This window comes from Lycium barbarum, chromosome 10 (genome assembly GCF_019175385.1).
Source record: "Lycium barbarum isolate Lr01 chromosome 10, ASM1917538v2, whole genome shotgun sequence".
Taxonomy (NCBI): domain Eukaryota; kingdom Viridiplantae; phylum Streptophyta; class Magnoliopsida; order Solanales; family Solanaceae; genus Lycium; species Lycium barbarum.
The window spans coordinates 98,575,862-98,589,398 of NC_083346.1; the positions used below are offsets into that span (position 1 = coordinate 98,575,862).

The 13,537-nt window shown below is 36.6% G+C and overlaps 1 protein-coding gene across 3 annotated transcripts; it reads left to right on the forward strand.

Annotated features, from left to right (window-relative positions):
* Positions 1-4,800: 4,800 nt before the first annotated feature.
* Positions 4,801-13,059, forward strand: LOC132613579 (isopentenyl phosphate kinase). Of its 3 annotated transcripts, none has more exons than XM_060327646.1 (12): positions 4,801-5,021; positions 6,164-6,394; positions 7,192-7,289; positions 7,704-7,746; positions 8,628-8,689; positions 8,818-8,874; positions 11,327-11,395; positions 11,506-11,583; positions 11,849-11,915; positions 12,029-12,082; positions 12,475-12,578; positions 12,696-13,059. In XM_060327646.1, exons 1-12 carry the CDS (start codon positions 4,967-4,969, stop codon positions 12,789-12,791), a joined length of 1,014 nt encoding a protein of 337 aa, XP_060183629.1. In that variant the 5' UTR covers positions 4,801-4,966; the 3' UTR covers positions 12,792-13,059. The 3 variants fall into 3 exon arrangements, with proteins under 3 accessions (XP_060183629.1, XP_060183630.1, XP_060183631.1); XM_060327647.1 differs by having other exon boundaries at positions 4,802-5,021; positions 11,360-11,395; XM_060327648.1 differs by having other exon boundaries at positions 4,831-5,021; positions 6,159-6,394.
* The last annotated feature ends 478 nt before the right edge of the window (positions 13,060-13,537 follow it).

Sequence of the window (13,537 nt, forward strand, 5' to 3'; positions counted from 1 at the left end):
GTCATCAACATTTGTATGGGGGCCTTGATCAAGATTAACTAAACCTTTAGAACTTGAAGATTTTATCTTCTCCGCTTTGTTAATATCTTCAATGGTTTGATCCTCCACGAAGATAACATCACGGCTTCTCACGACCTTATTCTCAATTGGATCATATAGCCTGTAACAAAACTCATCAAGGCCATAACCAATGAAGATGCACTGCCTTGTCTTGGCAGTTAATTTTGACCTCTCATCTTTAGGCACATGTACAAAAGCTTTGCAACCAAACACTTTGAAGTGGTCATAGGAAACATCCTTGCCATACCAAACTCTGTTTGGAACATCACTTTGTAAAGCACCGCAGGGGATAGATTAATAACATGTGCAGCGGTCAACAAAGCCTCACCCCAAAAGGAATTCGGCAACTTTGCTTCAGAAAGCAAACATTTGACTCTTTCCATCAAGGTCATGTTCATCCTCTCTGCCAAACCATTAAGTTGAGGAGTCTTAGGAGGAGTCTTCTGGTGTCTAATATCCTATTGCTTGCAGTATTCGTCAAACGGTCCACAGTATTCACCACCGTTATCAGTACGAATACACTTCAGCTTCTTTCATGTTTCTCTTTCAACTGAAGCCTGAAACTGCTTAAAGACACCCAACACTTGGTCTTTAGTCTTTAGGACGTAGACCCAAAGTTTCCTTGAGCAATCATCAATAAAAGTAGCAAAATAAAGTGCACCGCCTAAGGTCCTTGTTTTCATTGGACCACATAAATCTGAATGCACCAATTCAAGCAACTCTGTCTTTCTTGAAGGAGGATAAGATTTGAAAGAAACTCTATTTTGTTTTCCAGCCAAGCAGTGCTCACACTTTTCTAATTTAGCACTTTTGAAATTTGACAATAATTTCTTTTTGGCCAGAACATTTAGTCCTTTCTCGCTAATGTGGCTAAGCCTCTTATGCCATAATGTTGTAGAGCTATTGCTCTCAACTGCATTCACCATATCAACACATGTAGAGGCCGTAGTCCAGTATAGACCACGAGCCACAATCATGGAACCTTTAGTAAGCTTCCACTTTCCAGCACCATTGGTACTGACATATCCCTCATCATCCAAAACACCAACAGAGATCAAGTGCAAACGAACATCGGGTGCATGCTTTACATTGTTTAAAACTAGTTTAGTTCCAATACTAGTTTCCAGACAAATCGTTCTAACACCAGCCACCCTAGATACAGTCGCATTACCCATACTCAAAGTTCCAAAGTCACCCGGAGTATAGGATGAGAAAAATTCCTTCCTTGATATCACATGAGATGCGGCACCACTGTCCACAACCCAGCTTGACTCATCACAGGCAATATTTATCAGATCCGCATCAAGGACAGTAACAAGATCTTCTATAGTGACGGTGGCCACACGATTACCATCTTCTTTCTTTTCCTCCTTATCTCTATTCTCCTTTTTCAAAATTCGGCAGAACTTCTTTGTGTGCCCTTTTTTCCCGCAATGATAGCACTCAATATCTTTAAGTCTGCTTCTGGATTTGCTTCTATGATGTTCTCTATTTTGAGAACCACGATTCTTGCTTCTCCCCCTAGTGTCAATCACCAAGACATCTGATGAGGAGGAACCTTGAGATTTTCTTCTCATCTCTTCATTTAAAAGACTGCTATTGGCAAGATCCATAGAGATCACACCATCCGGAGCAGAATTTGATAATGAAGTTCTAATAATTTCCCAAGAATCTGGTAGGGAACCAAGTAGAAACAAGCCTTGAATTTCTTCATCAAAATTAATGCCCATAACAGATAACTGGTTCATGATCCCCTGAAAAATATTCAGATGATCTGTCATTGCGAAACCATTGTGGTATTTTAAACCCAACATCTGCTTTATCAAAAACATCTTGTTGTTTCCAGTTTTTCGAGCATACAAACTTTCAAGATGCTCCCATAGGGTCCGAGCATGTGTCTCCCCAGAAATATGGTTCAGCACATTATAGTCAACCCACTATCTAATAAAGTTGCAAACCTGCCTGTGTAACAAATTCCACTCTTCATCTGATTTATTATCAAGCTTTTTAATGGAAAAGACAGGTTGATGAAACTTGACATAGAGCAAATCTTCCATTTTGCCCTTCCAAATGGCATAATTTACTCCACTCACAGTAACCATTCTACTAGTGTTGACTTCCATCGTTTATCACAAATACAAATACTATTTATTAGGAGACCAAAGTAATTCTTTTCTGATGTGGAAGTTCAGACTATGCTGCAACCACAGAGCATACTCAGACAGAACCTTGACTCTGATACCACTTGTTGGGAATAAAATAGAACCGCAAAAATAATATTCACGGTATTAGTGATAAACGCAGAACACTAAGTTATGGTTAAATCAACAAGAATAAAAATGCAGCAATAATGACACCAAGATTTTACGTGGAAACCCTTCTGAATAAGGGAAAAACCACGGCTAAGAGAAGCAACTGATATCACTATAGTAAGGAGTTTTTCACTGTGTAGTCACGAGTATAAATACTCCAAAGACCACTACACATTCAAAAAGAAAAACACAACATTCTACTAGTGTTGGCTTCCATCGTTTATCACAAATACAAATACTATTTATTAGGAGACCAAAATAATTCTTTTCTGATGTGGAAGTTCAGACTATGCTGCAACCACAACATACTCAGATAGAACCTTGGCTCTGATACCACTTGTTGAATGAATTGCTCCTCCTTATGTCATCAATGACATCACTTTTATGCAAAAGTCTTCACTTGCAGTCTGGAGGGGGATATTTGTGGGGTCCAGCCCCATTTACAGGAAGTTGTTTTTCTTCCTTTGGTATGAGTTTTTCAATGGTGTGCAGATTTGGTTGATTGGCCAAAGATATATTCAGACTGCAAGTGAAGACTTCTGCATAAAAGTGATGTCATTGTTGACATAAGGAGGAACAATTCATTCCTATAAATAGGCAGCTTATGGTTCATTCCAAATACACCGAAAAATCTCAGACAATACATCTGAGTGAAAGCAGAGTGAGGTATACCATAGATTGTATAAGAAAATAGTCTGTGAAGAAATTTAGAGTGTGAGCGATATTGTAGTGAGGTGGGAAAAATCAAAAGAGTGTTTTTCTTTTTGAGTGTGTCATTATTGCTGCATTTTTATTCTTGGTGATTTAACCATAACTTAGTGTTCCGCGTTTATCACTAATACCGTGAATTTTATTTTTGCGGTTCTATTTTATTCCCAACAGCACCACCATGAACATCAAGCAGTGAGAAAACACATTCTTGTCACCGTTTGAAATTTTCAATAGCAAAAATTTTAATATTTGACATGTCAGAAAATGACTTGGCATATGGTAGGACAATTGGAACAGAAATGGCGTGGGCAACACCAACATTAACAGTATCAGGAATGAAAACCTCGTTGAACAGCAGAATTATGGGAGTCGAAATATGATTGATGAAGTCTCTAACTTACATTAAAAATTATTGGTTCATAGAAATTTATATTCCACCAGTAATTTCATGGGATAAATTTTATCGATCTAAGTTTGGTTCATAATCCAAAAAATACCAAAGCTTTGGGCAATTTGCACGATTGCCTTCAAAGGCTCTGGTCTTTAATTTTTGTCATTCACTTAAAAAGGTAGCCGAAAATATTCTGAGGTTCTGGGTCTGGAACCCCGCTCAGTAAAAAAAATAAAATCGCAAGGCCTAAGTTCATATGAAACTAGGCCTATTCAATATATAGTTATATAGAAATTATGTCGGACACAACAAAGGTTTCTATGAAACTACATAAAACCTATGCCTATAGGCATAGTTGCGAAATTAAGGCAGAATTTTATTTCCACGAATCTTTGTCGGATAAGGCATAGGTTCTATGTAACTTCGTCCGAACATGAACCTATGCCTTGCAAAATTATAATTATTTTCGACTCTGCTGGGGATCGAAGCCAGAATCTTTGGTACAAAATGAATACTTTAGCCCATAAATTTTCATTAAATGAGAAGTAGGACAAAAATTAAATACCAGCAAATTGACGGTCAAAAATTGAAGACCGTATGAAGGAAATCCACGCAATTTTTTGCATTTGGACCATGCAAATCCAGTATGGTTAGCTTTGGAACTCGGTTTTAAAAAAGGACAAAGTTGTGAATTTTTTGTTCCTTTTTAGTTTTGGGCGTTCCGCCCAAATTTAACAATTTTTTTTGTGAAGGCTATAGATATTGCATAGATTTTCAATGAAAAATTATGTGCTTTCACATATAGGATAGCTATGAAAATTCCACTTGGTGAAAATGCAATCTTGTACTCCTCCATTCCTTTTAAGTGATTTTCTACCCGTTTAAATGAGCTCTAAAATAAGTATTTTTTAAAAAAAATTGGTAAAGTATTAAAAAAATTTAAATTACCTTTATTTAAAAAACACAATTTTTTTTTTAAAAAGAGTCTATGGAGCAGGGCAACAGGAGGGTTCTTTTTATAACACTTAATAAATGTTTGAAATTTGTGAGGTAATATAAATGGTAAATATTTATGTGACTATAAATAATTTTATTAAGTGTTAGAACAAAAATTTAAAATTAAATTAATTTTCTAAATAAAAAGGTAATTCCCTCTATCTCAATTTAATGACATATCGGAGAGTCAAGCTTCTTTATTGCGCATTCCATACATATAAGGTTTTTAAAAATAATTTATATATTTAGAAATTACATAAAAAATACTCTTATAAGTCACAAATTGATAATTTTTTCTTGTAAATCATGTATAAATTGGGACGAGGAGTATACATTTTTTTTAAAGGATCAAAAAGATTAAAACAAGAGAACATCACCCTCGGAAGAAAAAGGAAATTGGCATTTAATTTGGGTTTCCTTATTTTCAGCTACCTCGTACTCAAACTCAACAAAACACTGTTTGGGTAGAACTAAAAGGAGAGATTATTAACCAAAAATGGAGCAGAACAAAAATTCTCCAACCAAACGTGTCCGCTGCATAGTCAAACTCGGTTAGCTAATCCTTTTTTTACTGTTCAATCTCGTGATTCACTCAAAATATCTTTTTTGTTTATTTTTCAGTTTGTTCCAGTTTCTTTTTTTTTTTTTACTGTTTGTCTATATTTGATCTGATATCTGTTGATTTGATTGAAAAATCTTAAATTTAGAATTCCCAGATTTTTTTTTTTTGTTTTGAACAATACTAGAGATAGTGATCTGGTATCTTGAGCATTTGCTAATTACTTGAATGTGGGTCTAATGGGATGATATGTAAGCCTAAATTGCCCCATGAGAAATCTTGTCAAAATATGTGCAAAAATACATTCTTCTTTGTTTGATATGTTATGTATAAAGAAAAAAAAAAGTTACCGAGATATTAAACTTAGTAAGAATTGGCGGGTTGGGTTATAACCCGCTTTTTAGCCATTTTAACAACCCATTCTGCCAAGTAACTTTTGACCTGTCCATTTATTACCCATTTTAACCCATCCAAATTCAGTCCGACTAGCCCATTTGACACCCCTATTTCTATTTGGCACTAATTTTGTGATATATTTAACTATAAAAAAGAAGGAAAAAAGGAACTCCATTTAATTGCAAAACATGGTCAATCCCAAGCATGGATTAAGAGGATTATATCAGGTTGACAGCCAGTGTAAAATAGTCAAGCTAGATGAATCCTTTGACTTAACAAAGGATACTCCTAGACGAGTTCAACTAGTTTATGATCGATGAGAGTTGATTTCTCAGATCGTAACTCAACTAATAGTTATTATTTCAGAAAGTCACTTTCTTTGTTGAAGGAAAATTGGAATCAAGAAGAAAGGTGATTTTCTGAGATAATAACTATTAATTGAGTGACCATCTGAGAGATCAACCTGATCGATGCATAGTTGATTGATTGACTTTACCAATAGAAAAAAAATAAAAATAAGAATATGCTGGTCAGTGTAATAGAACTTAATAATTAGAATGGAGCAGGTGCTTTCTTCTGAGTTTGTATTTAACTATGTAGGTTACTCTTATCAATGTATAAAGTGTATGGGTAGTGACATCAAGTTGGTGTAAATAAGGGGATAGAAAATTTCCCTACTTATTAGCATGTCTTCTTTTTGAGATTTTGGATGCATTATTTGTTTACTGTTTAGTTCAGGAGGTGCAGCCATCACGTGTAAAAATAAATTGGAGACTATAGATGAGGAGAATCTTAAGGAAGTTTCAACCCATCTTCGTCAAGCATTTCTTCCGGATTCTACTTCTGCAAATGTTCTTGGAATGGATTGGAGCAAAAGGCCGGGACAGTCTGAAGCTCCAAGTTTCATTGATGATTTCGGTGATCAACCAGTTGCGGATTCAGAAAGTTTTATTGCTGTTCATGGAGCAGGTTGAGTTCATGGAGCAGGTTAAGTTTGAAGGGGAGCCTTGGCGTAACTGGTAAAGTTGCTGTCATGTGACCAGGAGGTCACGGGTTCGAGCCGTGGAAACAGCCTCTTGCAGAAATGTAAGGTAAGGCTGCGTACAATAGACCCTTGTGGTCCGGCCCTTCCCCGGACCCTGCGCATAGCGGGAGCTTAGTGCACCGGGCTGCCCTTTTTTTTTTTTTTTTTCATGGAGCAGGTTGATACTAATTGTGTGTTTAGTCATTAGCAGGATTTGCAAGGTTCATTAGCCATAGCAAAACTCTTTGAATTATGAAATTAATAGACATAAATCGATCCATTATTGCTGCTCTAGAAGGACAATTTAGTTTTTAGATTGTGTTTGGTATGAAGGAAAATGTTTTTACTGGAAAATAAGTGATTTTCTGGCGTTTGGTATAAGTAGAAAATATTATCCCCAAAACATTTCATATATAATATACACAAGGGGGGGGGGGGGGGTAAAAGTTTGGGGGTGGTGGAGTTAGGGTGGGGGTAGGGGTAAGATGTATTGGAGGGTGATGGAAGAGACAATCAATACAGAATGACACCTATGGAACTTGTTTTCCCTACTTCCATTAGCGAAGTCATTTTCCTCATTTTTAAGGAACTTGTTTTCCTAGAGAAAATGTTTTCTAAACATTTTGACCAACCAAAGGTGAAAAAATTAGAAAACATTTTCTAGAAGATATTTTCCTCCATACCAAACACACCCTTAGTTTCAAATAACTTGTCCCTTTGACATTGTCGTCATTGTCTTCAGGTTCCTTTGGACACTTTCAAGCTAGCAAGTCAGGGGTTCATAAGGGTGGACTAAGCCGACCTCTTGTCAAGGCTGGCTTTGTTGCTACAAGAATTTCAGTAAGATCCATCCCTCACCTTTCTGTTTTCAAGCAATATCTTCGTTCCACCTGACACATATTTTCAACTCTATTATGTAGCTGATATTTTGTCTTTATTCCTTTTCTACCTTCTGCTTGTAACTTAGTACTAGCAGTGTCGTTGTTGAAACCAGGGAAATATTTGCTTCCCCCTGATTTCTTTCGCATTTCTACTTTCCATGGTTTTTTTCATTTGGTCACAACATGACAGGAAATATTCATGCATGCATCGTAGTTCTCCTCTTGTTTTGGGTGTATTTCCAGGATCTTATGCAGGCTAAACTTTGATGTTTGATTTCTTGACTTCTTTGTTTCTATGCGATGGTCTCCTTTTATGTTTTTGCTTTGACTTTCAGGTGATATGTGACAGAATACTCATTTTTCTTTATTGCAGGTCACATCCCTCAATCTTGAAATCGTGAGAGCCCTAGCAAGAGGTACTCATAACAATTTCATTTCCATACCACTAGCCTCTAAGCTTGTCTGAAATAGATCTTATTGTGATTTAGGGTTTGTTCGGTTCAATCTTCCATATTTGGATGATCAAAATAATTTGGAAAACACTTTCTCTAGGAAAACAAGTTCCTTAAAATGAAGAAAATGACCTTCCAAGTTCATTGTCTCCTCCCCGTCCCCAACGCCCCCCAACCCCCACACCTTGACCATCTCACCTCCAAACTCCTACTTCCCATCCCATCTCACCCCCATAGTGTTTTCCTAGATTACATATAAATGCTGGACAATATTTGTTTGCTTACATACCAAACACTAGAAAATAAGTAAGAAACTCGCTTGTTTCCCAAGAAAACATTTTCTAGGAAAACATTTTTCGTTCATAACAAACACATCCTTATGTAACTGGTAGCATAATATGTAACATTTTCACATCTGCACTCCGTTTACCTTCATTGGGTCTCACTTTGGGCAGGGTTGGGATTTGAAATGAATTTGGATATTTAGGTGCCGAGAATCTCTCTCGTAGCCCAACTGCTTTACTGCATGATAAGAAATAGGACTTGAAAAGACACTGTGAAGGCCATAGGCAATTATCATATCAGATTGGAGGGGCTATGATGCTCTGTGGAAGATGTTACGCGGGCCTAAATTGGTTTGGTATTTGCTTTTAAGTTGTCACATAAAGCTAACATCCTAATTAATCAGTCATGATATTGATCTCAATAGTACTTGACAGCTGTCCATCCAATCAAGGGCATTACTTGATTTCGCACTTCACAGATTACTAAGCTATTCTCTAGATCACAATTTTATATCCGTCTCTTACCCGTGGATCCCTAACAAATGGTTTTTGTTGTTGCAGAGGGTATTCCTTCCATCGGAATGTCTCCATTCTCATGTGGTTGGTCAACATGTCAAAGAAATGTTAGAAGGCGAATTGAAGATCATTTTTATTAAATGGATATATTGCTCTATTTTTAAGCTCTTTTGAGAAAACAAAATTGTTCCTTGCTGTGAAATTGTTTGAAATTTGACAACTTGTGCTTTTGCAGATGACGGAGGCTGACATTTCAATGGTCACTAAAGCTATAGATACTGGTTTTGTACCTGTAAGTTAAACTCTTTCTTAGCCTGAAACTCTCATAATTTTTCGCACATAAATACCTCCTTAGGACCTAGGCACTGCAATTATTTTTCAGGTTTGTTTTTATGTGAAACAGAGACTTCCAGACCATATTCTTACTTCTGCCCTTATATCTTCCCTGTCCATTTTCTTAGCCAAGCATATCATTAGGAATGTGCATTGTGTAGGTAGGTTTCTCATGATGTTTAGACTTTTCATGTCATGGAGGTGCTTTCTATCAGCTCTATTTGATGGGCATTTATAAGCTTGATGTTCAACGTGAATGTCCAGAAGAATGTTATAACTAGTGCAAAATTTCATGATCATATGGTTTTTGACAGACACCTAACGCTCAAAATATCCTGTACAAGAACTAGGAGAAAAGGAAAAAGTTCTACTACTCAAAGACTCTTTCTAGTTTTAATTTCTACTAATTGACAAATGAGTACTGGGCGACGGCGAAGGAATTAAACGTGAAGATTCAAAACTGGGATTGACAAAAATTCTCGCAGCCCCTTCTACTTCAAAAGGGCATCAGACACTCCTTTTCATTGGATTGCTCTGGGCTTAAAATTTTGTGACTCGCAATCCCTCCTTATCTAAACCGAAGGTTTGCCATGTAACAAATGTGATAAAATCTGTGCATCCAATCCAAATCTTCAATATAATGGATGGAGTAGCCTGGGACAATGATAAAGCTTTTCTGGAACTCCTATCAAGGAATTCTCTGGGCATAAAACTTTGTGACTCGTAATCCCTTTTCGCACGTTTAATCCAATTGTAGGGTTTATATATATACATATATGTGTGTGTGTGTGTGTATATACATATGTGTATATGCGTATATGTGTGTTTGTGTGTGTGTGTGTATACATACATGTGGATATATATATATACACACACACACACACACACACACACACACATACATATATGTGTGTATATATATATGTATGTATATTATACTTCTAGAAACTTGAGTTTTAAGGTGGCTTGTAGGTTGAAGAGTGAGTATAGGGCAAAGAGATTAGGCTCAACAACTTGATAAATGGATCTGGAAGATCGAAGCAAGAACCCACGAGTTGAGGAAAGATCCTAGAGTAGAGCTTGTGGCTCGTTAAGTCTGAGTAGACTGAGCAAAGTTCAAAGTGACAGATTAAGGTAGAGACAATATACAATTAGACTAGAAGTAGAGAGAAAACTGTTGCAAAAACAGATTTACATAGAGACTTTTACCTAAGATTAGCTCTGTTATGTTATAAAAGAACCAGAACATTGAACCAAAACCTTTAGGATAACGTGTGACGCAGCCTAGGGTCATAACCTGTTTGGAAACTTTAACAGATGCATGGCATTGCATTTCTAACAAACTATAACACAATCCGCAGAAAAAGAAAATTACCAAAATTGGGGTTGGGGCTACAATCTTTTGGAGGGAAGTCGCGTCATGCAAAACATTATTTTTCATTTTGGGGGGAAGTTTATTGATGTCACAGAATGTACCCACTGTTACTTTTGCTTCAAGCTTGTTTTCACTTGCTGGAGCAAAGTGTTTTCCATCTATGAATATAATTTGAGCAAAGTGTTAACTATCTGCTATAGGTAGGAAGGATCAGATTTGATTATGACGTAGGAGCAGATTTCTGTTGAGAGCTGAAGATCTGAAGGCACGTAAAGTGTTTTCTTTTTCTTTTGAAACAAAAAGATTTGATTCATGATATTTAACCACTACCAAGAAATTTTTAGGGAGGTGAACAACTTGCTCCTCACTCCCAGTAATTCAAATTTCTTATGAGGAAAAATTCCACAGATGATTGTCTCTCTTGCAACTGTATATACGCATGAAACCTGCTGATACGTAGCCTTAATGGGTTATATCAAGAGTTAAAAGCCAAAAAGCTTATCAATGCATGGTATAAAACTATCTGTGTGTAATTTCAAGCTAGCTTTATATCTATACTAAAAAATCAGATTCCTTTATATTCAAACATAACCTAAGTAGGTCTTAGTACAATCGCGAACTAAAGATTATCTAATGCTAATGCTCGTTCGTCACTGAATTATATATGAAAGGAACTGACAGTTAAGTTCATCTATGCAGTCTGGGAGATTCTCAAGATTTTATCTTACTTGAATCAATGTCATATTCATTATAAACAATGTTAATCTTGTGCGAAATAACCATGTTTTGTTAGCAAATATGGAAAGATGCTGTTCTGTAAATGTACTTTAGCTTAGTTTTCCACTCTGCCTTGAGCGAACACTTTTTAATCTTTCTTCATTGCAAGGAACCACTTCTACTAAATTGTTCTTTGTAAAGCTTTTCTTCACTATTCTTTCATAAGATATCAGATCAGTGAAATAAAATATCACTCTCTAATTTGGTCACGTTGTTATTGTAATTGCTTCAATTTTCTAATTTTGTGACATAACTTCAGGAATGTTGTAACACAAGTTCATTTGAATTCCAGGTTCTGCATGGAGATGCAGTCCTGGATACATTACAGGTCTGTTTATTATTATTATTTTTCAATCGTATATACATTACAGGTCTGTGTTTCAAGCATAATTGAACATTAACTTGGTGATCATGTACTTAACTCATTCACTTGTTCAGGAGTGCACTATTCTGAGTGGAGACGTGATAATACGTTATTTAGCAGCTGAACTAAAGCCAGAGTTTGTTGTTTTTCTTGTATCCAACACATCATTATGTAGAGAGTGCATTTTGATACTATTCATGCTGGAGATTTGCAAATAAGAATTTTTTTAATAAATACAACTCAAATTAGTTACTCCATAAGACTTGTAGATTCCCCATTTTTACACAAATGTACTAATTATCTCCGAGACTTTCTAGACTCCGTATACATTTTCGTCTCATATTCATGATACTTTATCTTTAATCAATAGTAGATTGTGTTATATAAATGTTACTATCCTATATATCTTGAGTAAAGACGGATGTTCTTGGCGTATATGATCGTCCACCAGTAGAACCTGGCGCTGTACTTATCCGGGAAATTGGTAAATGCTCCATTTTAGCCCTAGTGTTAGGTTTATTGTTTTGAATATATTATTTTTCCGTAAAGCACCTACAGTAAGCTGCATCATATTGACATGATGTTTACTTGTTGCAGCTGTACTTGAAGATGGAAGCTGGTCGGTAGTGAAACCTAAATTAGAAGATACAAGTAAGCCCGCTCTGTATAGGACAATCATATTGTCACACCAAGATTAATTGGCTTACTCTGAGAACCGAATATGTATTGTAATACCAATGTAGCTTTCATTAAGCTAGACTAATTCCACGGGGTACCTGCTACCTCTCACTAGCACAAGTACCGGGTAACTCTACCCACCAAAGCTTTGACAGATGGATGAAATCACCTAGTGTTTTTGCCTCCACTGGAAACTGAACCTGAGACGTTATGGTTCTCAACCCACTTAATTGACCACTTGGCCAAACCCTTGGGTGCAATTTCTTTATAAAGGCACTAACTGCATAACAACTAACTTGCATTCAACTATCTCGGAGACAATTTATTTACTTGGTATTCATCATTCCTCAATCTTTCATCAACAGTTGAATTCACTGTAGCTGCCCATGATACAACTGGTGGGATGGTGACAAAAATAACAGAAGCCGCCATGATTGCCAAGCTTGGAATTGATGTCTACATAACGAAGGTAATGTGTTTTCCTGGAAAACCACTACGGAGGGGAAAAATGTAGCCTATATCGACTATTTTGGAATTGAGGATTGGAATTTGTTTTCCTTGTGTGCTAAGATTTGAGTTAGTGCAGGCAGGAACAGACCACTCAGTGAAAGCCCTTAGTGGAATCTTGAAAGGTGGAATACCGGATGACTGGCTCGGAACAGCCATCCGGTATGTGAGCTAAATCATCGATTGCTGAAGCTTGCCAACGAAACCTGGCAAGGATATTCGTGCAGTGAGAATATTGAAGCTGATGATGAACACAGGAAGAAATGTACCAACTGGACCCCTGAGTGCGAGGGTTCAAATCATTTGAAGACATTTCATAATAGCAAATTTTCGTTTTATAATGCCCAATCCCCGTCCATGCCTCGCTGAACTCTACTTCATTCATTCACTAAAGCAACAAATTATAACGACTAACCATTTTTATTAGAGCAGGGATTGTGACTTCTCCTTCTCCTCTTGATTTTTGTTTTGGTCTTTCTACTCTCCTTCCCTTGTCATTTCTCAGATTTGCGCTCAATTGTCATTTGTTGCCTTCTTTCTCAGTTGCTGCTTCTGAAGTTCTGCTTCTTTTCTACCCATGGAGCATAATGCGAAGTGTAACTCTAGAAATCGTTTCTGCAGTTCGAATTAATAAAAATTCCAACTCATGAAATTTTCCTGAAACTCAACCTCATATTTCAAACTCCACAGAACATCAGATGCAAATTGAACCGACGAATGTTCAAACTCTTGCAATTTTTTCTAGGGATTTTCTGTGTTTAGCTAGGAATGTTCTGTCCATAATTTACTTTCCCCTTAAAAAGTGGACGCTACATTTTAAACGTTGGTTGAATATTAATAGGCTGTCTATAAACTGGCTATCCCACCTTAGACCAAGTCCCCAAATGGCAGCCCAATCAAGCAAGTTGAACCAGAAACCAA

Coding starts and splice junctions, on each gene's coding strand:
- LOC132613579 (XM_060327646.1), top strand. CDS start 4,967: ATGGAGCAGAACAAAAATTCTCCAACCAAACGTGTCCGCTGCATAGTC. Junction 7,290..7,703: donor TTGTTGCTACAAGAATTTCA/GTAAGATCCATC, acceptor TCTTTATTGCAG/GTCACATCCCTCAATCTTGA. Junction 11,584..11,848: donor CAGAGTTTGTTGTTTTTCTT/GTATCCAACACA, acceptor TCTTGAGTAAAG/ACGGATGTTCTTGGCGTATA.